The sequence below is a fragment of the Mustela putorius genome, unplaced genomic scaffold (genome assembly GCF_011764305.1).
Source record: "Mustela putorius furo isolate JIRA1106 unplaced genomic scaffold, ASM1176430v1.1 tig00003898_pilon_pilon_pilon, whole genome shotgun sequence".
NCBI classification, from domain to species: Eukaryota; Metazoa; Chordata; class Mammalia; order Carnivora; family Mustelidae; genus Mustela; species Mustela putorius.
Window position 1 is genome coordinate 5,689,723 of NW_025422047.1, and position 24,640 is coordinate 5,714,362.

The 24,640-nt window shown below is 44.8% G+C and overlaps 1 protein-coding gene across 3 annotated transcripts in view; it reads right to left on the reverse strand.

Moving 5' to 3' along the window:
• RASGRP1 (RAS guanyl releasing protein 1) overlaps window positions 1-24,429 on the reverse strand; it is an 84,789-nt gene extending 60,360 nt beyond the window's left edge. For 2 of the 3 annotated variants that reach the window (XM_045067960.1, XM_045067959.1), the window contains exons 1-2: window positions 24,134-24,399; window positions 19,427-19,611 (exon numbers count right to left, since the gene is read on the reverse strand). In XM_045067960.1, coding sequence (XP_044923895.1) covers window positions 19,427-19,611; window positions 24,134-24,168 — 220 coding nt within the window. In that variant the 5' untranslated portion in view covers window positions 24,169-24,399. The other variant, XM_045067961.1, reaches the window with a different exon arrangement.
• Window positions 24,430-24,640: the final 211 nt, after the last annotated feature.

Here is a 24,640-nt window from a genome sequence, read left to right on the forward strand (position 1 = left end):
CTTTTTTTTAGTGAGGAGGCCTTAATGTTAATGGAGAGTTTCAGGCAGGAGGTGGGGAAATCAGTGGTTTTCTCTATTAGAATGAAGACCTTTAGGCTTATCCAGAGCAAATGAATATATGAAACCTGATGAACTTTTCGAAACCTCCTGGGTAGCTTAAACACGAACAGAATAAAACGGATAACCTACCCCCAAATAGGCTCCTCATCTAAGGTCTGCCAACATCAAGATATCCATGGACGGGGCACAGAATTTATACTTTTTTATAAAAATCTCTTTGGGGTGCCTGAGTGGCTCAGTTGGTAAGCGTCTGACTCAGGTCATCTCATGGTGGTAAGATCGAGCCCCACACTGGGCTCTGTGCTGAGCGTGGAGCCCACTTAGGATTCTCTCGCCCCTCCCTGCTTGTACTCACTCTCTCTCTTTCTCCCCGCCACATTCCCCCACATCTCTTCAGAGATCTGATGACCAATCAAGTTTGAGAAGACTAATTGAAACCATTTAGCTCATTTCCTGCCCTGGGGTAGGTCTACAAGCTACTGAGGGACCCCATGAGGACACCGGTGGTTTCAGAAATCAGTGGCCCTTCAGTTGTCTTCAGGGCTAGACACAAGGGAAGTACTTAAAGAGGTGACTTGGTACCAACATTACCCATTCCCAGTGGGGCTGAGTTAGTTCTAATTTATAAAGCACAATCAGTAGCACACTAGATATCAATCTGGGGTGAGCCGGAGGCCCACCATCAAAGGTAACAAATCTGGGCCACAGAGTTTCCCACTGTAACTAGCAAAGTTCACCTCTGGATAGGGCCTGCACAGGCATATGCTGAGGTGACATTTTATCCCTGAGGCCAGAGAGGAGGGCCCTTCATACTCTCTAAAACAAAGATGTCCATTCCCCTGGGGCCTTCACGGGACCTTCTCTTCAGTGGTGTTTAGGGTGGTGGGTGGGCAGTCTTCTTCCCCTCTGCTCCTGGTATCCTAGGAAGTGTTCACTGGGGGTCTATCACCTTCCAGGCATTAATGAAGGGACACCAAAATCTCAACCCCAGGGATGACGCTGGTCTCCTTTGTTTAAACTGGGGGATTTTATCCAGGATAATAAAATACTTCTCTTTCTCACCACCCAACTCTTGGGCTTCTTACCACTAACAGCACTTCTGCCTGAGAGGACTCACAGGGAGACTGAACACTAGTTATTTATCATTTCAGCAACTCTGGCAAAATAATTGGAACAAACTCAAAAGAATGATTAAAACAAAATGTGTGGAGTTTCCTGGTGTATTTCAGGGAACCCCTCCTGTAGACTAGTGTGGTCTTCTGAATCCACTTTCAAGAAATCTGGCATTTTACCTCCTTAATTCCTAGGTTTTCTGAAGGGCATTTCGTTAGCAGCCAGTTGGCAGATTAAACAGAGATGTCCTCTCCCACAGGGTCTTATTTATCTCCCTACCGCTGCCCAGTGAGTCCTTGCAAAGGACCTCTGGTTTTTGATTTACTAGACATTTCATCCTCAGATCTGGGCCCTCAGATATCAGATCACACACGACCACAGAGGATTAAACCAGATTAAACCAGAGGTAAACCCAAAGTTAGTCATTTTCACTGGTCATCTACTGCGGTCTTGACAGGTCTCGGTCTGCCTCCTAACAAGTTCTACTACAGGTGCATGGATTGTTAAAAGGACCTCTCCCCTCAAAGTTCCTATAGAAGGAAATTCTACAGTTTTCTTATAGCCTGTTTGGGTGTTGCTGTTTTGCTTTTTTTCTTCAGTAACTTTTTCTACTTTAACTGAAGTACAGTGAAAGGCACATATCTCACTGTATAGTTCAATGTCTTCTGACAGATACACCCATGTAACCCAGACTTCTCTCAAGATCTCGCATATTTCTATGACCCAGCAAATTCCCTAATCTTCCCAGTCAGCTCCTATGACCGCAGCCACCATGAAGGCACCACCCTCATTTTTTCAAATCCCAGATTAGTTTTGCCTGTTTCAGAACTTCATATGATTGGAATCCTACAGTATGTATTTTTTGTGTGTAATGAAGCAAAATGTTTTAGAGGTTAACCTGTGTCAACTCTATCAGTGCTCCATTCCTTTTTATTGATGGGTAGGTATTTTGTTGAATAAGTAACATATTTTTCTTATTCTTTTTGATGTTGAACAATAATCTAGGTTGCTTCCAAGAGTGGGATTTTTAGGTCTAAAGCTGCTGCGGACGTTGTTGTATAGGTCAGATTGGGGATATAGGTTTTCCTTCCTCTTGCATCAATACCAAGGAGTGGACTTGATGGGCCATAGAGTAGATGCACCTTTAACTTTATAAAAAACTGCTGTCAGTTTTTCAAGGTGATTCTGTCATTTTATGACCCTTTCAGATGCTCCACCACCTCACCAGTTGCTCTTGGTGGTCTCCAGGTGTCGTTAGTTTTTCCAGTGGGTGTAGCATGGTAACTTGGGGTTAAAATTCATATTTTCTAGTGATGCTGAGGATGTTTTACGTGTTTATTTGCATTTATAGGTCTTCCTTTGTGAGGTGGGAGTTCAACTAGTTCTTCCATGTCATTATAGTCATCTTTATTATTCAGTTGCAATGGTTCTTTTCTATTTGGTATATAAAATTATATACCAAATATACAAAAGTATATATAAATATATATATTTAATAAATATAAATATATTATATATAATCATATATTATAATATATAATATATATTTTATATTTTGACATAAAAATACAAAATATATGTATGAAATATATATTTATAAATATATAAATACATAAAAGTATATAGAATTATATACTTTTATATAATAAAAGTTCTTGTAAGGCATGTATTGCCAAGCATTTCTCTCCAATTTTGAGGTTTGTTCATTTCTTTCTTTCATGGTTTCCTTCAATGAGCCTAAGTCTTTTATTTTTATGAAGTCCAACTTACTACATACGTTGTTTAGAGTAAGTCCTTTGCATTTTGTCTAAAAAAATACCTACCCCAAGTTTACAAAAGTATTCTTTTAATTTTCTTTTAGAAGCCTTATTGTTTTAACTTTATATTCAAGTCCCAAGCTCATGTCAAATTATTTTTCATGTATGGTACCAAATGTAGGTATCAGTTTTTTGTTTTTTGGTTTTTTTCATGGATATCAGTTTGTTGTTCCCATTTGTTGAAGGGACATGCCTTTTCCATGGACGTGCTTTGGTGCTTTTGCTGATGATCAGTTAGTTGCCCATATAGGTGGATTTCTGAATTCACTCTTTTTTTAAGATTTTATTTATTTGTCAGAGAGCAAGAGAGAGCACAAGCAGCAGGAGTGGCAGGCAGAGGGAGAAGCAGGCTCCCTGCTGAGCAAGGAGCCCGATGCAGGACTCAAACCCAGGATCTTGGGACCATGACTTGAGCAGACACTTAACCGACTGAGCCACCCAGGTGCCCTGAATTCACTCTCCTGTTCCACGGCTATGTTTGTCTGTCCTTAACACAGTCTTGATTTTTTTTTTTTAAAGATTTTATTTATTTATTTGACAGAGAGAAATCACAAGTAGATGGAGAGGCAGGCAGAGAGAGAGAGGGAGGGAAGCAGGCTCCCTGCCGAGCAGAGAGCCCGATGCGGGGCTCAATCCCAGGACCCTGAGATCATGACCTGAGCCGAAGGCAGCGGCTTAACCCACTGAGCCACCCAGGCGCCCCCACAGTCTTGATTTTTATAGCTTTAAAGTGAATCTTGAAATCAGGCACTGTAAAATTTCCATCTTTATTCTTCTTTTTCAGGTTGTTTTCGCGGTCCCAGGTCCTTTCATCCCCCTATCAGCTCTAGTTGTGTCACCTGAAACTCTAGTTGTTTTTTTTTTTTAACTTTCACTCTTTTCTCTCTGAGATACTAACTTGCCTTCAAATTCAGATCTTTGTTTTTTCGGTATCCAATACAGTATTAAGCTCATTCAGTGGATTTTTCCTTTTGGTATTTCTTTTCACATCTAGAATTTCCATTTGGTTCTTCTAATTGTTTCTATTTCTCTGTTAAGGTTACCCATCTGTTCACATTATTTTAAATCCTTCAACATATTTCTAATAGCGTCTGTAATTCCTTAAATACTAGTTCCAACATTTGCATCAACTTAGAGTTCATTTCTATTAAACTTTTTCTTCTGATTATGGGTCAGATTTTCTGGCTTATTAAAAGGTTTGGTAATTTTATATTACACGCTGGGCACGGTGGATACAATACTGAGGATTTGGATCATATCTCTTTACAGAGACATTTAATGATGGGAGTCTTAAATCGATCCTGTCAAGGCTTAGATTTAGGCTTTGTTAGCTCTTACTCCAGGGCTAAAGTACCTCAATGCCTACGTTGCCCTTATTTTTTATTTTTAAAGTTTTCATTTATCTATTTGAAAGAGAGGGAGCAAGAACAAGTGGCAGGGAGGGGGAGAGGGAGAAGCAGATTCCCTGCTGAGCAGGGAGCCCGACAAGGGACTCAATGCCACAACCCTGGGATTATGACCTGAGCCGAAGGCAGAGTCTTAGCCAACTGAGCTACTCAGGCACCCCTGTTAAAATATTTTTTATGTTTCAGAGCGCCTGGGTGGCTCAGTGGGTTAAGCGTCTGCCTTCAGCTCAGGTCATGATCCCAGGGTCCTGGGATGGAGCCCAGCATCATGCTCTCTGCTTGATGAGCAGGGAACCTGCTTCCCCCTCCCCCTCTGCCTGCCTCTCTGCCTACTTGTGATCTCTCTCTGTCAAATAAAAAAAAATTTTTTTTTGTTTCAACTGATTGTCCAAGGTGCTCTATCTTTCCGTTTTGGTTGGTTGGAACTGTAATATTTCCCAACCATGAAACTTCCTCTGACTCACAGATTTCCGTATCATGGATTTCCATCATATTCATACACAGTTTAGTATGAGCTAAAGACTAAAGGAGATACTTCCTCTCCAGGGCGCAACTCCTCCAGTGCCAACCACCCCAGAACCATAAAGTCTGTTCCCTGCATTAGGCAAGACGCTCCTCTCTGGGCTCTGGTTCCCTGTACCACAATTTGTAAAGTGCCTGCAGGCAGAGAGCCAAGATGAATTTTGAATTTACCTCTTATCTTTTGATTTTATTCACCACCACAAGTCTCTAATACCTAATAATGTTCTCTAATACCCCAAAGTACTTGCTTCACATCTCTTATCCAGTTTTTTATAAAAAAAGAGAATTCCAGTACCCAATATTTCATTATGGCCCAAACTAGAAGCTCTTATTTTGATGTTTAATACCTTTAGAAATGGGAAGCTGCAGTTCTTTGCTGAAATATAAATCCAATGTACTCTTTATCTGTCCTCTTGGAAGTAAATAACTCATTCTGACTCTTTTATGCTTAACAGTACTGGGACAAACGTGCTTAGCACTATGAAGACAAAGAAAAGAGAAAAGCCCCTCATCTGTCTGTCCTCTTTTTAGCTGCTGCCACCTTTTATCCTCACAGGTTCTACTTCTACATTTCTGTATCATGTCTTAACTGTCTATCTCCTCTGTCCTCTCTTAGCATTCCATTCCTATCCTGAGACTCAGGGAGTAAGCCTGGATTTAATAACACTCTCTAGTCTAGTGTTCAATCACATTTTTTGGGTGCAACAGGCAGATACTGTTGTGTGTGCCCAGAATAGCAGCCTTCCTTTGGGAAACATTACTTCCCCAACCTCACTCTTGTGATTTTAGTCAGGAACGCTCCATTCTTAAATTACTCCATCCTTGTGACCACAGTTCATTGGTTCAAACAGCAGCCACCCGCCTCAATTTCAACCACTCAAAGTTCTTCCCTGGCAATTTTTTTCACTGAACTTGAGGCAGGGGGGAAACATGAAATCTTTATTGATAAGATATCCAACTAACAGCCGTTAGTACTGTATTTGGGAGAATACAGAATGATGAACTGAGAAGCAGAGAGAAACAAGTCTGAGAGAGAAGACGGGGAGGAACGAAAGCAGAGAGACAGAGAAGTGCTAGTGTCACCTGATGCTGGCCTAGTCTCTGATTTCAGATGTTCCCAAGGCCTGCCCAGGCATCCTACACCCATCCCGCACTCTAGTTACAGGAAATGTCTGTATTCCTTCTAATAAATTCCATGAGATAGCTCATGTTGGATTTCTGTCATTGACCTAGTATTTTGAAAGATAAGAGAATATGTGGTCTTATTTACTCAATACATGTTAAATAGCTTAAATTAAATGACACAGTCATTCCAGCCAGGTATCTCCAACTTATATCTGTATAATGTGGTTTTGGATCCCTAGGCAGTTTGCATTACTCTGAGGGAATGATACACTAACATTCAAATCTACAGTAATAATGATTACTACTATTTTTGAGTATTACTATGTAATTGCACTTTGATAATATTTTATGTAAATGCATTCTACTAAGGCAACCATATTTATTTTCCAACCAAACTAAAACCTTCACAATTTTTCCCCATTATCATCCATTTTATAGATGAAAAAAATTATAGTAAAATAACTTGCCAAATAATTTGGTAAATGGTTGAGTCAGGAGTAGATTCTAAAGACCACGAAAGCACTATGTGGTTTCCCATGGCTCCCCTCTGTAATCTGCTCACTGCCCCCTGAAATCAGGCTACGCCACAAGCATGGCATTTTCCAGATCAAACCTGGGTGTGTGTGTGGTGAGGTGGGGTGGGGAAGAGAGTATTACATTCTCTCACTTACTTAACTCCAACTCCCACCTCTGATGGTGAGATTGAAGATTAAAGATTTCAGTTTTGTTTGTCTTTCTGGATACCAGATATTCAACATCTCTATGTTGAATAGGGAATGGGCTGAATGTGATGTGGAAAATCAAGTTTAGGACATGAATAAATTATTTCTTTGGTATGGAACCAAAGTATCCCATTCTTTTTTTTTTTTTAAGATTTTATTTATCTGACAGAGAGGAAGAGATAGCCAGAGAGGGAACACAAGCAGGGGGAGTGGGGTGGGAGAGGGAGAAATGGGCTTCCCGCAGAGTAGGGAGTCAGATGCAGGGCTCCATCCCAGGATGCTGGGATCATGACCCCACGACCTGAGCCAAAGGCAAATCCTAATGACTGAGCCACCCAGGCATCCCTCCCATTCTTAGTCTTTACTCTTTGCCTCCCTCTTTAACATATGCATAATATTCTATTTCATAATCCAAGAAAGTTAGAAAAAAACATTCCTTTGAATTTTCTGTAGTTCTTAATAATCTATTTTTCTTAGCTTTGAGGACACTTTTTAAGATCTTATGGAAAATTACTATTTTTGATTTTTAAAAAAGATTTTATTTTTAAGTAATCTCTGCACCCAGCACAGGGCTCAAACTCACAACCCTGAGATCAAGAGTCGCATGCTCTTTGGACTAACCCAGCCAGCGTCCCAATATCTTATGAAAACCTGTAGTGTATACCCCAGTGGGCAAAGCAACGTAGAGAGCATTTATGGACTTAACCCAGCTTCAGCAATGATCAGCACATTGCCAATTTTGGTCCCTGTGTACCACACTCACTTCTCTGTCTCATTATTTTAAAACAAATCCCAAACATAGAATGTCATCAGTAAGTACTTCAGTATATACTTTTGAAAATAAGGATTCTTAAGAAAAATATACATTAAAATGCCTAAAACAAAATGAATATTAATTCCTTAATATCATGGAATACCCAGTCAGCATACCAATTTCCAAATACAAATAATTAATACTAATGTAATAGGAGTTTATGTATACATATACACAGTTTTTAGAAAAAATATTCACTATTTTTTCTTTTAAAAATAGTGAATATTTCTTTATTTATTTGAAAATATTCACTCAGGGTCCTGGGATCGAGCCCCGCATCGGGCTCTCTGCTTAGCAGGGAGCCTGCTTCCTCCTCTCTCTCTACCTGCTTCTCTGCCTACCTGTGATCTCTCTGTCAAAAAAAAAAAAAAAAAAAAAAATTGAAAATATTCACTATGACTGAAGTGTCCCGTAAGTCTCTTTAGTCGAGAGGGTCCTCCTCCACCTTTCCTGGGATTTTGAGGGCACACTTTCTTAGTTAACTAAGGCTAAGTCCATCTCAAGTAGACATTGGTGGTTGCTGGGCAGGTAACAGCACTCAAAGCCATTGGGGACAGAGAGCATTGGGGAACCACAGGCATAGTAAGTGTGGGGAGCTTTTTCTTTGGGGCTTAAAGCAGAACCAGACAGTTGAACCCCAGGGTCACTCTCTGAGACCAAGCGCCCTGCTTCTCCTTGGCAAAAATGGAAGGGCCGAGCAGCTGGCAGCATGGGTACTCCAGCCGTGTTCTGGGAAGCAACACATAAGAAGCTGTGTGACCTCAACTACCTGGGAGTAGAAGTAAATGGTGAAACCACCAGAGCAGTTCTGGATGGAGTAAATCTGGAGCCCATGATGCTGATGAACTGAAAAAAGCCTCTGGCATTGAATAACTACGCCAAAGCCTCCAGAATGATTAACTGCTCATCGGTTTTTAAGGATGCTCTGTAAGCTGTACCCCATTCTAACACAATGGAACCATAAATGCTAAAACTAGAACATTTCTTGGCCTCTTCAATGCCCTTGGTGCCCTCTTAAAATGGGGTTGTTCACAAGATGACAAAAACAAGTCCCGGAAGGGGTTCAGAGAGAACGGTGAAGGAAAGCCAGACCTGGCTATCGTTGCTCCTCTACCCCAGAAATTCCCCGATGACTTCATCTCGGAGCACCTGCCTACTTTGGTTAGTCCATGCTCTCCTTCACTGTAAAACCAGTCATCTCTGCTTTTCCCTCCCCTGCCAAGAACAGTGCCTCTGGTTTCCACTTCTTTTGTCCCCTTCAGTGAATCACTGGTGTCCTCAATCCAAGCTCCGTCCCAACAGCTTGAAGATTTTAGAAATACCTCTGCAATCTCCCCAAGGCCTTTGACTGTTCTCTGGAAAAAACCAAAGTACTCAACATGGCCTGCCACACCACCACCTACCACCTCTTTCCCTCTGCAGAACAGAGATGAACCAAATTGTAGCATCTTTGTTTCTTCTATGTATCTTTCCCAGTTTCTATGTCTTAAGATTCCTTCAGAAAGTTTATTAATAAATACAGATTTTCTCATTGTTTCTGAAAGTAAAGCTTCTTTTCAACAAAAGCCACCTGACTTTCTCTACACATTAAAATAAAACAAACACATCTTGAATTTTGAGTTAATGGAAGTATTTTTGTTTCCTTGTTTTGTTTTGTTTTAAGATTTTACTTATTTATTTGACAGAGAGCGAGAGAGATCACATGCAGGCAGAGAGAGGGGGGGAAGCAGGCTCTCTGCTCAGCAGGGCTTGATCCCAGGACTCTGAGACCATGGCAGAGGCATGAGCCGAAGGCAGAGGCTTAACCCACTGAGCCACCTAGGTGCCCCTGTTCCCTTGTTTTATTACAACTATGGTCAGCCATGGTTATCATAATTAGCACTCAGCAGTAAAAAGAAATGAGTAGCTACTCTTCTTGTAATGCCATTCATTCCTCATTAGACCCATTTTAGTTGCCAGACAACCCTCACTTTTATGTCCCACATTTGAAGGGACTGTGCTGAAATCATTCCTTAAAAATCCATTTTAGGTTTGAACAGCAACTCTGTGTGCGAGCACAGCTCTACAAATACTAATACTGACTATAAGATTGTAACCGTTTAAAATGTGAATGGTAGAAAACAAAGAGTTAGTTACAGTGACTCTACCACGGAAAAGTTACCATGATTATCGCACATGTGAAAAACATGTGTAGAAGAGAATCCAGAGAGATACACCAAACAATGTTAGTAAGTCTTATCTTGCTCTTGGTGGTAGAATGGATGGCTACAATTTTCTTCTTTTTGCTACACTGTGTTTTCTAAATTTTCTACAGTGAGCTTAAATAAGTTTTAAAGTTATTAAAATTTAAAAAGTAAACATGAGGGCAGAGTTACAGTTAGAGCTTTGTAAACCTAAGAACTGATCAAACGGTGCAGATTAAGTGACAATTATGTCTAAGGTGTATTAATACAAACACCATGTTGTTCACAGTAAATACTCAGGAGTTAACTATTACTAAATAATATTGTAAAAGTCTATGTAAGTGGCAAATTGGATGCTGTGTACTTTTTTTTTATTGCAGTAAAAAAAATAAGAACAGACTCACTCTATATTAATAACTTAGAAGAAATGGATTTAGATTTGGCTGGTTATGTACATCTCCACGGTGAGGGTACTTCAAAGAGATCAAAAGTACGTTCTTTAAATACATAAATAGGTAAAGGACTTTCTTCAAATTTACAGTCAATATCATGATCAAGAACACATGACAACTTCCCCCAGACACTGTCAATACCAGAAATCACTTCAACACCACCATAGTAAGGGGAAACTGAGGCTCTGAGTTACAAAGTGACTGTCCAAGCTCCCTAGTTTTAAGCCAATGACAGTCTCAGAAACAAAACTGGAGGCTTCTCTTTTTTCCCTCAGCAAAAACCTACCGACAAACTTTCACTGATCACCTGCAAGACTAGTATATGGAACTATTAACATACAATGGATTTATTCTGTTCAAAACTTTGATTAAATGACAATGCAACATTCACTAAAACTTTGTAATATGGAAAGGAAAAGATTTAAAAAATGAGGAACAACAAAAAAATGTAAAATTTCTAAACATTAAAATCCTAAAACTGACATAAAAAATGGAAATGGGTTGGAGGTGCGGGAAATGTCCATAGCAAATGGCATTCAAAGAGTTAAGAGCTTTATCATATAAAAAGCTTTCGCAAACCTCTAATAAAGAGAACATTAAATAACGAGTGATAAATAGGTAAAGGATATGAACAGTCCACACAGTTGGAAATACAGTTAGCAAACAAACTTATTAAAACATACTCAACAGAAGCTTGGATAGAGATATACACATATATCTCAGTAGTACCTGTTACCACATAGCGGGAAATGGAGGCAAATGATTGCATAGATGCAATCAGAAAGAGAGACAGCATATAACACATTTAGAACAGAGGTCAAAAAACTGAGACTGGGTTGGCCAAAAATAAGGGATAGTTTAATGACGGAGAATTTTTAGAGGATGTAAAGTTAAAAACAAAACAAAAGAAAACAAAAAAACTCAGATAGCTTCAACTCCAGAATGAGACTCTCTGAGTTTTTAAGTTCCACTGTGGCTTTAAGATAAATCTGCAACTTCACTGATGTTTCATTTCCTTATCTCTAAGGTAAATTGTTCCTTTGTGAATTTGTTTTATAGGATACTTACAGAAAAGAAGACAAAAGATGACAAATAATTACTTCTCCTACTTAGGTGATACAAAGTAACCATTCCAGTTTTCAACTCTCCTTCCCACAGACACTTTGCTAAGAATCCTCTGCAGCTGGGAGGAGGTGGTGGGCTGGGAAAGGGTTAACAATGCCTCTTGGTTGGGGGGTGTGTGTTCATCAGGAGTAGCATTTGTTTATTTCCATGGTGTGAACAGAGGGGCCCCCCCCCCCCCCGCATGGCATCCACACTGTGCCGATACAACAGGCAAAACCTCAAGAGCACAGAGAAGAGTAAAATGTGGTCGTACATTAGGAAATGGTGAGTCTAGGGACTTCTTGCCTTCATTTTTAATATAATTGTAAGCTGACACGCTTTAATTTTTAATGGAGGTTGTGTCTAACAACTGGCTTAAAAACTTCAGAAAATACAGCATTGCTTTTGTAGGTTAAGACTTTCGGGACTGCTCCAGTGCAGAATTGACTGTGGTGCCTGTGAGGCTGGCTGGCCCTGCTCCCGTTTGTGGTCTTTCCCTAACTGGGAGGTAGCCCAAACTACCTGCAGACCAAGGCTCACAGTCCAGCAGCTGGAACTGCTCCAGGCAGAAGAGGGCCTGGGGGTGGGCCCTCCAGAGGCCTCTGCCATCGGGACTGTTTCAGCCAACTGCTGAGGACAGTGTGTTTGCTTTCACACCATTTCCTACTGTGTTACGACCATGGACTTAAAAATCTTCATGTCAACATGTAGCCTTAAAAAAAATCGGTTGGATTTTTAAAAGTGGCACTTTTAAAAAAATATTATTTATTTATTTGTCAGAAAGAGAGAGAGTATAAGCAGGAGCAGCTGCAGGTAGAGGCAGAAGCAGGCTCCCCACTGAGCAGGGAGCCCAATGAGGGACTTAATCCCAGGACCCTGGGATCATGAGCTGAGCTGAAAGCAGATGCGTACCCGACCGAGCCACCCAGATGCCTCAGAAAAGTGGCACTTCTGGGAAGTATTTAGATGAAGCACCTCTCCTGCTTCCCAGCATTGCCACTACTTGCAGGCCTCCGACCTCTGGGGAACACGCACACAACAAGGAGCAAGGCCCTAAAGCACCCCAGTTAACTGGTCTGAGTGTGGCTGACAGGAGGAAATGAAGGCAAGGAATATTGCCTTGGAGTGCAAAGAATTAAAGTGTAGTTGTAACAGACACCCATGTTGTTAATTTCCACGGTCAAACGACTAACGGGCGGAAGTTTTGAAGGTAGTCTGCACACCTGAGAAGGGCCAACAAGTGTGCTAGAAAACAAGATTTCTCCAAATCAATTCATAGGTCACCTCCCTCAAATCCACTTAGTGACTGGGGCGCCTGGGTGGCTCAGTGGGTTAAGCCTCTGCCTTCAGCTGGGGTCATGATCTCAGGGTCCAGGGATCCAGACCCACATCCGGCTCTCTGCCTGCCTCTCTGCCTACTTGTGATCTCTCTATCAAATAAATAAATAGAATCTTAAAACAAACAAACAAACAGAAAACACCAAACCACAGTGACTGTGCAGAGAATGAAAAATCTCTGGAGGTGACCTTCAAGAATTTGAATGAAACCCTCCCTCCCCCAAACAATTACTGCTCAAGTTCAAGTTGGAGAACCTCTAGTAGAGTAGAAAGAACAAGAGCCTCAGAGATAAGCCAACCAGAGTTCAGATGCCGGCAGCTCTCCCACTAATGAGGTGGGCCACTTTCCACAGGCTATGTAACAACCCCAAGCTTCAACACTCTAGTAATTAATAAAGCAAAATAATACCCACCTCATAGGGTCGCTGTGAAGATTCACAGGCCCAGCTCAGATAAAGGCCCAGCACCCCACACAGCCCACAGTTAGTGTTCAGCTACTGTCTGTCAGTCTCTCAGCAGTAACCCTTATCTCTCTGGATGGACTCACCGATTTAATGTGCTCAGAATTCCTGAGACACTGTCAACCTTATGCACTGACATTTTTCTATCACAGAGGGAGGGCTGCCACGGACACCACCACAGAGGAGAGCACAGATGAGAGTGAAGGGGACCTCCCACCTCCTCCTTTCTCGAGCCTCGCAATTACTGTACCTCACACCTGAGAGAGGGCAGACACGTCAGGCTGGGGCACTGGGTGCTGCCAGCCCATCGAAGATGCAGCAGAGGCACTCCTGGGAATCAATAGCATCTTGGTCACAGAACGCTAATGCGCTTCAAAGGGTTAACAACAGTCATGACTGGCAGCTTCTCTGAGGCCTCGACGCCTTACAACATGGGTGTCCCAAGGACCATTCTCAAAAGTGACACCCCAGCAACTGGGGGTCCCACTGAGGAGGCTATTGGGTTAGCTCTGGTCTTCCTCACAAAGGACCTGTCATCCATAACAGACAGGGCTTTGAGCCCGCCCCCTTTTTAAATTTCTTTACAGCATAGCAGTATTCATTGTTTTTGTACTACACCCAGTGCTCATGCAATATATGCCCTCCCCAATACCCACCACCTGGTTCCCCCAACCTCCCGCCCCACCCAGTCCCTTCAAAACCCTCAGGTTGTTTTTCAGTGTCCACAGTCTCTCATGGTTCACCTCCCCTTCCAATTTCCCTCAACTCCCTTCTCCTCTCTATCTCCCCATGTTCTCCATGTTATTTGTTATGCTCCACAAATAAGTGACACCATATAATTGACTCTCTCTGCTTGACTTATTTCACTCAGCATAATCTCTTCCAGTCCCGTCCATGTTGCTACAAAAGTTGGGTATTCGTCCTTTCTGAAGGAGGCATAATATTCCATAGTGTATAGGACCCCATCTTCCTTATCCATTTGTCTGTTGAAGGGCATCTTGGTTCTTTCCACAGTTTGGCGACCGTGGCCATTGCTGCTATAAACATTGGGGTACAGATGGCCCTTCTTTTCACTATATCTGTATCTTTTGAGTAAATACCCAGTAGTGCAATTGCAGGGTCATAGGGAAGCTCTATTTTCAATTTCTTGAGGAATCTCCACACTGTTCTCCAAAGTGGCTGCACCAACTTGCATTCCCACCAACAGTGGAAGAGGGTTCCCCTTTCTCCACATCCTCTCCAACACACGTTGTTTCCTGTCTTGCTAACTTTGGCCTTTCTAACTGGTGTAAGGTGGTATCTCAATGTGGTTTTAATTTGAATCTCCCTAATGAGCCCCTTTTTAGCACTTGGCTTTGTTTCTTGGAGCTGCCTGTTCTTGGGTGGAGTACCCCTCAAGATCATGGCCCTGGGCTTCTGGTCATGTGTCCTTGCTGCCTCTGGGCAGCTCACTTTGGTGCGCAGACTGTAAGTTGCAGAGTGGTGAGGAATACCTCGCCTTCCCTTTGCCACAGAGGGAACTGTGTGTGGTCCCAACACACGTGTGTCTGCCTTCTTTGGCTCTGATTTTTAACAGTTTTTGCCCCTACTAAGTTGAGGTCTATAAAATGCTTTCAACACTTTAGTGTTCCATGGTGCAGAAAATATCCCTATTAGCTTAGGAGGTCTTTGTATAGCACTAGTGCAATGCGTATGGTGATTTTAATTAACACTTTGTTCAAGATAGAGTTTCAGGGGGACATATACACAGGGGGTCCAATGAATATTTCTCATATTGAATGGAGTTTAATTTTTCACCCGGAGGACTCCAGACCTGCAGAATGTGGGTACAGGGTTCAGGCCTATTCTGTGTCCCCTGTACGAAGGGAGACCTCCCTAGGAGAAGGGTCTGAGCGCACCCCAGCTCAGGTCGCAAGTGGCTGGTGGGGACGGAGGAAAAAGCACACAGGCAGCATGTTTTCTCTCTGGACCTGGGGGCATGAGGCAAATTGCCAGAATCCTCAGAGACTCAATTTATTTTCTCATTTGTCCAATGGAGACAATACCACCTGACCTGTCAATTTCAGAGTGGTTTTAAGTTTAAAAGAAAACCAATACATATGGAACTCCAAGAAAAATTAAACAACACTCTATAAATATAAGATATTAGCTAAGCTGCATTTCCCTTCACACTGACAGGTACGACAAAGACGCTGAACATCCTCCCACACCCCACCTGGGAGCAGGAGGGCTCCTTGCTGGGGGTCCCTTTCTGGGACATGTTTGCAGTTTTCTTTCTGATGCAGTTGAAAGCTGTCTTGCATTCAGAAGACAGCAAGGGAAGAGTTCTGTGAATTTGGACATGGGAAGCCTTCCGTTTGGCCCCAAATGCTGGCAGCCCTCTTAAAAAGTGAAAACATTAAAAACCAGATGATCTCATAGGTCTTTTCTACCCCTGAAACAGATGGTGTGAGTCACATATGTTTGACATAAATGTACCAGGTTGTGATGATTTGCCTCATTATGCTCAGCTGAAGAGTAGATTAACGAGCAATAATATGCCGAGAAGGTAAAGCATGACCTCTGATTACTACCAAAGGTGGGAGTGGCTTGTCTCATGGCTGTAGCAGTGAACTATGACTCAAGGCTCTGAGTTTCTCATCACAGGTCTGTGACCTTGTCTGTGACAATGGGAGGCTCGCTGGAGATCTTCAAGAATACCCTTAGTCTGGATGTGCCGGCCAGCCACCCTTTAAAGCACTACAGCAAGTCCCTCCTCTGAGAACAGTGTGGGTGGTAATTAATGATTGAGAGTACTAGAGAGGCGTCAGTAAAGATGCTAGATCCAAATGTCCATGATGCCTTAGACAGTTCTAAGACTATTATTTAGAGATGCTAGGAAAATGTAGATCCCACAGTTTCCAGGAGGTCTCTCTGTTGCTCTTCCCCTCCAAGTCAACCATCTACCTCATGTAACACTGTCCAGCAGACCTTCTGCCATGATGGAAATAGTTTCGATTTACTCCGCCCAGCAGTAGTTACCACTCCTGGCTATTGAGCACTTGAACTATGGCTAGTGAGGCTTACTGGGAAATGTTGAGAGGAACTACATTTTACATGTGATTTAGATTTAATTAACTGAAGTATATATGTGAATAGCCTCATCTGGCCAGTGGCTACCATACTGGACAGCACAGACCTAGCTAATCTAATCCTCCTCAAAGCACCTGCATGACGATGCGGTTGAGAAAGCAGGGCAAAGTAAATTAACTAATTACTCTTTAGGTTCAAAACAGGCTTTTTCCCCCCCCCAAGTTGGTGGGAGTAGCCAAAGCCAGAGTCTTAAGTGCGAGATTACCAAAAGACAAAAGTTTTGCCTAATTTCTGTACTATTTCCTTCTCTTTTCACTGGTTTTAAAATGAGAAGGCATCTAAACTCATTAACAAAAAGCTAGGCTAGATTTGCTTTATGCTACAGCAAAACTTTTCGGTACAAACCTGAGAAAATAACCAGTAAGATAAGGTTCAAGAGAAGCACGAGCCCTGCACTATTTTCAGATCACCTCTGAGGAGACCTGCAGAAGCACAAGCAGGCTTTTTGCCCTGGATTGTTCTTTGTCAAGGGCTGCTAGCCATCCATCCCCAGCTTGGCTCACCTCTGTAGTTCAAGATCCGCTCCCCTCCCCCACTACAGAGAGCCGGGACAACACAGCCCTCAAAAATCACTCTGTGTCTCCCGCTCCCTCCAGACAAGCTGTGGCTTTTCTTTTTCACCTATTTCATCCGACTTTCCTGATGCAGTCCCATGGCCAGGGAGCTGTGAGAACAGTGGCTGTTCTCCACACTGTGCCCTCACCCATGAAGTGAATTTCCTCAAACTCTCTGTGTATGAAGAATTCATCTTCCTGCATTCCTTAGCTGATCGTTGTTTTGCCTCATGTATCTATTTTTTCCTGAACAGTGCATCCCCCAGGTCTTCGAAGCTCTAATAAAGGGACAGGGGTCTGTCTGGTCCCTGTAATTCCCCTCATGGACTGCCCAGCCTGTGTCAGATGCAAGGGGTGGGGGGCGGCGGCTTAATCAATGCTTCCTGAGCGTGGATGAAAGACTATTGGACTCTATGGGATTTTTAAAGCTTTTGGATGTTAAGATACTTTTTTCTCAGTTTAACATATTCCAGAAAACAATGTATCTTTCACCCTTGTAGGATTTGTTGTGGGGTGGGGGGTGGATTAGGTTTGATTCTTTCCGGGAAGGACTTCAGAATTGGTCCTGGATTTCTCAGGCTGATGTCATGATTATTGGAAGGTTAGGAAAAGAGACTTGAACTCAGCCAGCAGTTGCCAAATTGGCACACAAGGAAGAAAGTTAGCATGATAAGTACTATTTCTCCATCCCTGGTCCCTATTTTCTCAACAATGAAATGGAGAAAGAAGAAAAATCCTTATTCTTGAAACAGTTCACAGTGCCCTACAACAGATAGACCTATGACTCCCAAGACCCTGTAAGGAGCTTCGCAGTTCATTCCACTGAGGAGCTGAAAGTAAAGTACACGAGGAACAACACTGCTCACAGCCATGTGCCCACCAGTCTCCTGACTGCTGGCTCCCTGCCTTGCCTGTGTATTTTCTAAAGCTATTTAAAAAGAGAAAACCAGGGATGCCTGGGTGGCTCAGTTGGTTGGACAACTGCCTTCGGCTCAGGTCATGTTCCTGGAGTCCCGGGATCGAGTCCCGCCTCGGGCTCCCAGCTCCACAGGGAGTCTGCTTCTCTCTGACCTTCTCCTTGCTCATGCTCTCTCACTGTCTCTCTCTCAAATAAATAAATAAAATCTTAAAAAAAGAGAGAGAGAGAGAGAGAGAAAACCACTCACCCTGCTCCCAAAGTCATTCCTTACTGAAAGATTAGAGCATAAATAGAAAGTTAATTAAAATTTAAGACTAAACCAGTTATAATAAAAATGTTCCCTCTTTTCCAAGTTTTAAAAAAAGAAAACTCTACAACAATAAAGCAGTGCTTCTCAAAGTGGGTTCTTGGATCAGCTATACCAGCATCACCAGGGAACTTGTTAGAAATGCAAATTCTTGGGTGCCACCCCAGACCCACCAGAGCAGAAACTTTGGGGGTAGGCCCCAGCAATTTATTAAAAAAATAACACCTCCATGTGATTCGGCAGGAACATTTGAGAAGCAGTGCTTTAAATCAAGGTTGAAATCATCAAAACTACTCAATGTTGTAGTAGTGTATACTAAAAGAGTATCCCTAAAATGTTGTATCTTCCCTAATTCTATAAATAAGGTCTGACCAAGCAGCCAACATGTCCAGCCAATAACCCCTAGCTCTGAATTCTAACCCACATGCACTCTCCATGTCTTGCTGCCTGGGATCTGGTCACACCTCCCCTGCATCCCCAGGAGGCTCCCTGAGGGCCTGGGCTGGGAAGGCACTTGGGAGCTGAGCCACATGTCCACGTCCCCTTCAGGGTGGGAGAGACAGACTCAAAGGGGGCACGGAGAGGGGACAGTGATCTAGAAATCTATGAATTTCCCATCAATGGTAAGCATACCTTTTTTGGAGCAGAGCCCATACTTAGTACTTTCCCATCACTATTTCACAAATAACAACCCCAAAAGAGACAGTGCTTATAAAATTTTTTTTTAAATGGGCATCTTTGCAGATAATTGCTCGTGAGCTACACGAAGTGGTGCACCCTTCATGCTGAGGATGGTAATGACGGCATGCAGTGTTCTAGACCATTCACAGTGAGCGTGTGTCTGTCTGCTTCTTCCCCAGATCCTTGACCTTCAATCACAACACTTACTGACCAGAATCTGCCAGTCACACCATTCTGGCTTCACCCTGTCCTTCCCTAGCCCGTCACAACCACCCTCCGATTATAAGGGGAATTATGAAACTTGACTGCCCCCATGACCCAAAGGCTTTCAAATTCCTCTTTGCTGACAGTGTTTGCTCACAGCCGAGGCTTTGCGTGCCCTAAAACACCAGGGCAGAAAAATGTCCCAGCACCGGAGGCACAGTAGCATTTTATGAGATTTCTCATCACGAGAAAAACCTCCGTCCTAAGAGAAATGGAAATGTAAACTCTCCTCAGTAACTTTTCTCACTTGAAATCACACCTCTCATCACGACCTATTACACCCACACAGTCACGTGCCAGCAGCACGGTGCACGGTCTCCACCATTTCAAAGGCTCAGAAGATATTTTTAAAGCCCAAATACAATCTAGGTTGCTCTTCTACAAAGCAACTTTTTAGGGAAGGACAAAGTAATACAGAGATTTTTATGCATGTGGGCAGTTAGCCAACTCACCGAATGACTGAATGCAGCTGTCGATGAGCTCGTCCAGGCTGGCTCCTTTGGCTAAATGTCCCAGAGACACCATCATTCGGAACTGGGTGATTTGGGCCGGGATGCGATGGGAGGGGACGGGGCTGCCGGCTGGCTTCGCCTCTAGTCTGGCTTTTGTGGCAGCTCTGCAGCCATGAGAAGGTTTCCTGGGGAAAAAGAGGAGGCAGTGAGAGTGAGCCAAGTAGCTGGGGGACAGACTACCCGGCAGCTCCAAGAACTGAAGGCAGATAGGACAGGAAAGGAGTCGAGATAAGACAATTAATCCTGAGAGCTGGGCTGATAGAAGACATACCCCTCCCACTTGGCAAAAGCACCCAACGGGACTGGTTGGCTGTTAAAGAGATAACTCCCCAGTGAGTAAGGAGGTGAGATTTCAGGGCTGCAACCTAAGGAGGTGAGATTTCAGGGCTGCAACCGGGGCCCTTCGTCGTGGGCTGCAACTGCTTTGGCCTGCTGGCTGCAGCTCCCAAAGGGGAGATGCTGAGGCGAGACCGTCTTGACAATCCTTTGAGCCTAGCCATAATTGATTTTAGCGGGGAGTCCCGCTGACTTGGTTCTGAAGAATTGCTTAATTCGGTCTCGTCTTCGGCTAACTTAATTCAACTTTAGAAATACCAGAGATGCTGCAGAAAGGCCAGGGGCCCCCAGAAATACCTCTGGCCTTTGGGGGAGAAGTCAAAGACTAAGGACCCGCCTGCAGAGGATTATGGTGGTGGTAGTTAGATTTAAAGCTAATCCTGCCTTTCTTACAAATCTTGGATTTGTTCTGTTTTTCATTGCTGATAATACAGGCAATCATTGAGTCATTTCTTACCACTAAATATTCTATTAAGTCCTTACTGATTAAAACATAAAACAAAAAACAAAAAAACAAAAAAACCCACAGAGCTAAAGGGAGCTTTACTCCAGAACTGAATGTAAAAGGAGAAGTCTGGATCTGGAAATGGCTTAGGAGTCCAACAGGGTACCCTCACCCACTCTCACTTAGCTTTATCTTTTGTCATGACCTCATGAGAACATGTCAAGTTGTTTGAAAAAGGGTATATGAAAGTTAACTAAGCATTTTACTTTCCTTCCCATTTAGACACACTCGCAGATACATATCTATAATCTTTTCAAGTTTAATAGTGATGGGTGTTGTTGCTAGTAACTTCTTCAAACATATAATTAATTCCGTGGTTTTGGTTATTTCATAGTTTACTAACAAAGAGGAGACGAAAAAATATGTACCTCAGATCCATAACTTCAGCTACTCACTCTATATTTTGATAAACACATAATGGCATCAACTAATAAGTGCTTATTCTATAAGTCAGACACTGTGATAGGCCAGAGGGGCAGGGGACCACAGTGGAAGAGTCTCCGGGAGGGGTCTCTGTAAACTGGAAAACATACTCATTATGTTAGCTGTTGCTGTTGTCGTATAAAGGTGAACGAGGAGTTCCTTAATTCAAAAATCTAGTTGGAGAATCAGACCTAGTCCATGAAAAGACAACCCTATAAATCTTAAGTGTCCTGTGGGTGTCAAGCCTGAGAAGTGTGATGTTCTTAGAGGAGAGAACCAGTTCCAGGTGGAGTGGTGCAGGGAGCAGCTCCAAGAAGACTGAATATCATCCAGAAGGAGCCGAAATGCTCAGATCAAAATAAAATGCTGGGGCACATGTGGATTTCAGGAATCCAGCTAAGAGATCGTGTACTAAACTCTGGGCCACTCTCAGTCCACAGCTAGACTAGTGGAAGGAAGACCATGCCCTTTGAGCTCTGTTTCAAACTAGCTCCAGGATGCTGACTAGCAGTGCCCACAGGACTCTGCTTTCGACCTGGGGTGAGGCCACAGAAATTGCTTCAGCTACTGGCTTTTGAGAATATACTAACCCAAGGAAATGATTGCTGAAAGATCAAGTTGGTGCTACTGGATCTGATGTCTGACCATTACTGATTTTTATCTAGGCCCTGTGATAACCCCAGGATCAGATCAGTATCTGAAAACAAGAGAAAATAATGAACATAATCAATTGAGTACCTATGATATGGCAAGCACTGCACTGGGGATTTAAATGGTTTTCAAAGCTGATACCCCAGAAAGATCTTATCTCCATTTCATGAAGTTGAAACTGATTCTCAAAGCCGCTAAAGGACATAGTCAAGGTTGTACAACTCAACCCGTGCTTCATCTGGGCTCTGTACCTGGGGCCTCTCTGGTTTTATTTAATAAATATGTACTGTGCTTGGAAGCGTGTGCCCTTCGCTACACAAGAATCTGCAAGTAGACGGTCACAGAAGGGCTGGAAAATTCAAGACAAAAAAAATCCTCCAAAAGCAACGCTGCTACCCTAAAGGCTGGATCTCAGGTCTTATTCTTCCTGCAGGCCTCTGGAAGAGTCCTCAGACACCAGAGCTAGGCAGACTCTTCATGGTCATTTTTATATGGGGAGGTCCAGGCTCCAAAAGCCAGTGCCACTGGCTGCTGGTGCAGAAGCTGGTAGAAGCCAGGCCTCCTGTGCCCCCAGGCCTTGCTCCGCAGTCAGGTTCCCTTCCCTTCCTGAAAGTACTAACAACTCTCTAAACCTGGAGCTGAGTGCCCAAAGGAAATGGTCAGGTTCTGCCTTCACTGCTTGCCTGTTTACCATAAAGACCTCCACCCAAGGCAAAGCGGGGAAAGATGACATAGTCCTTCTCAAGAGGAGTCCTTTTCTCTTAGGCCACCCCCATTACTTCTCCTCAGCCCCCCAAGAGGAGGCAACTGCTACTGGAGGCTGGGTCTCCACATCCGGCTTTTGCCCCTGGGGCTCCCAGGTGTGTTAACTGGAGTCTCTCAACTGTTGCATCCAGGAGAAATCCCATTTTGTCTCTCGGTTGGTGGTATCGACCACCACCAAGGACTCTGAAAACTGCCCCTGGCTCTAATTCTAGTCACGTCTCCTAATGTCAGCAGGAGGGGAAACCACTTTGGTTCCCAAGGTAATTCTCAGAGGTGAATGCATTTATAGGAACATAAGAGGGACCAGGGGAGATTCAAGCAGAAAGAAGGAGTGTGAAGGGAGTATTCAGGGTGGGGGGAAGGGAAAGTGAGAGACCTAGTCTAGGAGTATTGAGGCCAGACAGACTCAGAGGCTCTGGGCCCGAAACACGACAGAGAAGAGAGGCTACTAAAAACCAACTGCAACCAGAGAGGTCTGGGAAAATGGTGTTATCTGCACCATAAACTAGGAAACTCTGCTCTTTTTGCTGGCAGTCTCCTGACCAGCTGCTTCCTGTCAAACCTGCAAACCCCGTTCTCTTCTGATGAAATGGCTGTAGGTAAGGATGCATAAAATGTTCCATTACAGGCATATCTAAGGGTATCAAACAATCCACAGAAAGAATAGTCTAAATCTCCAAAGCGTATTTTTAAAGGACTGGAGCCAAATGTTCCCATGTAAATTAAAAAAAAAAAAAAAAAAAGGCCGAGAGAGAAACAGATAAACTTGTGTTTTCTGGGACCAGGAGCGGCCAAGGCCCAGTGGGGTTTGCCACAGGAGGCTGTCAAAACTCCTAAATGGTTCAGGTCAAATCCTCTCCAGGCACAGGTGCCTCCCTGGAGGGCACACACACTTTCGGGCTGAACTTTTTATGAAATCTAGCCAAGACAAGGAAGGGATGAAATGGAGGAAGAGAACACAGATTTCCCCAACTTTTTCTGCAGTAGAAGGTGGCTTTAATTGGCTTCTGGTGAGGACTCTTTCCAGTCCTGTCCTCTCCCTCAGCCCCTACAGTACAGACGCAATGTAATTTACCAAGGCCAACCCCCCTTCCCCCAAACTAGCTGAAGGAGCCCTGCTGTACCCTTGGGGCAACAAGGCTCCTACCCCCCTACTCCCCCTCCCCGTAGCGGGAGTGCAGAGAGGTCCAAAAGCCTTTGGCTGCATAAAGTCCAGAAGGTTAACCCTTCCTGCCGCTCCCGGGCCTGTCTGTGTGGGCTGGGCACAGCGCTGTCACACCGGAGTCCACGTGGAGGGTGCTGGGCAGAGCACCACTCCTAAGCTGCAGTCAGGCCCTCCCTGCTCTAGGGGGACACGCTCCAAGTTGCCTGGCCCCTCCAGGCCGCTTTCTCCTGCCAAGAGACTAGCACTATCACCCTTCCTTCATCTTCAAGATCCTCATAAGACATCTCTCTTGAATTGCAGTTGGGGGGAGGGGGGTACAGTTTCCACCCAGAAAGCTGTGTGTTTAGGGGGGCTCCCGCCGGCCTTTCCGGGCCCTGCCTGGGGTTCGCTGGGAGCCGGAAGAGGCCGCCAGGTGGCGCTGCCCGAGCCCCGCGCCCCGCGCCCGTAGCAGGTGCGGATTTTGCGTAAAGTCCGCAAGCGAGAGACCCAGGTGCCGGACGCCGGGGAGCCGGGGAAACCGGGGGAGGCGGGGGGGGGGGGGGGGTGGTGAGGGGTCGGTGCAACTCCGGAGCTCGCGGCGCGCATCACCCAGCTCCCTGCCCCATTTGCCCCGCGCGCCGCCCCGCCTGAACTTGAGCCGAGCCCCCGGCCTGCCGCCGCTCGCACCTCGGTCAGCAACTTCCCTTAGAAGGAGGCGCCCTCGTCGTCCTCCCACTTCCCACCCCCTCCCCGAGAGGGCTCAGGGGGCCGCCCGCCCCCCAAAAGGAAGGTGGCGCCGCCGACGGCCCGGACCCCTACTCACCTCGGGGCCTCTCTCGCCTTGCCCAGGGTGCCCATGGCCACGGCCGGCGCTCCCGCGGCCACCTCACCTAGCGCGCCAGGACGGGCTCGGCGGGGCGCGGCGCATCGCCGCCACCGCCGTCGCCGCCGCCCGTGGGGCCCCTCCGCCCCGGCCGCCCACCTGCCGCGCTCGGAGCCGGAGAGCCCGCCCGAGGCGCACCCGCAGGCACAAAGTTTCTGGGAGCGCGCCCTCTCGCCCTCCCGCGCGCGCGCACTCTCGCCCGCACCAACCACCTGACACGCGCTGATGCTATCGGCGGAGGAGCCGTGTGGCGCTCTTCGGCTGCTCTCCGAAACCCGCCCCCATCACTCGCGAGCGCCCCACCGCGCCGCCCGCCGCTCCCGGCCCCAGGCTGAAGTCTGAAGGGGAGGGACGATTGGGGAGGCTTCGGGGGGCGCCGCGGAGGAGGCGTGAGTCCGAAGGCTAGGGCTTCGCGGAGCGGCTCTGGGGAGGAGGATCCTCCCCCAG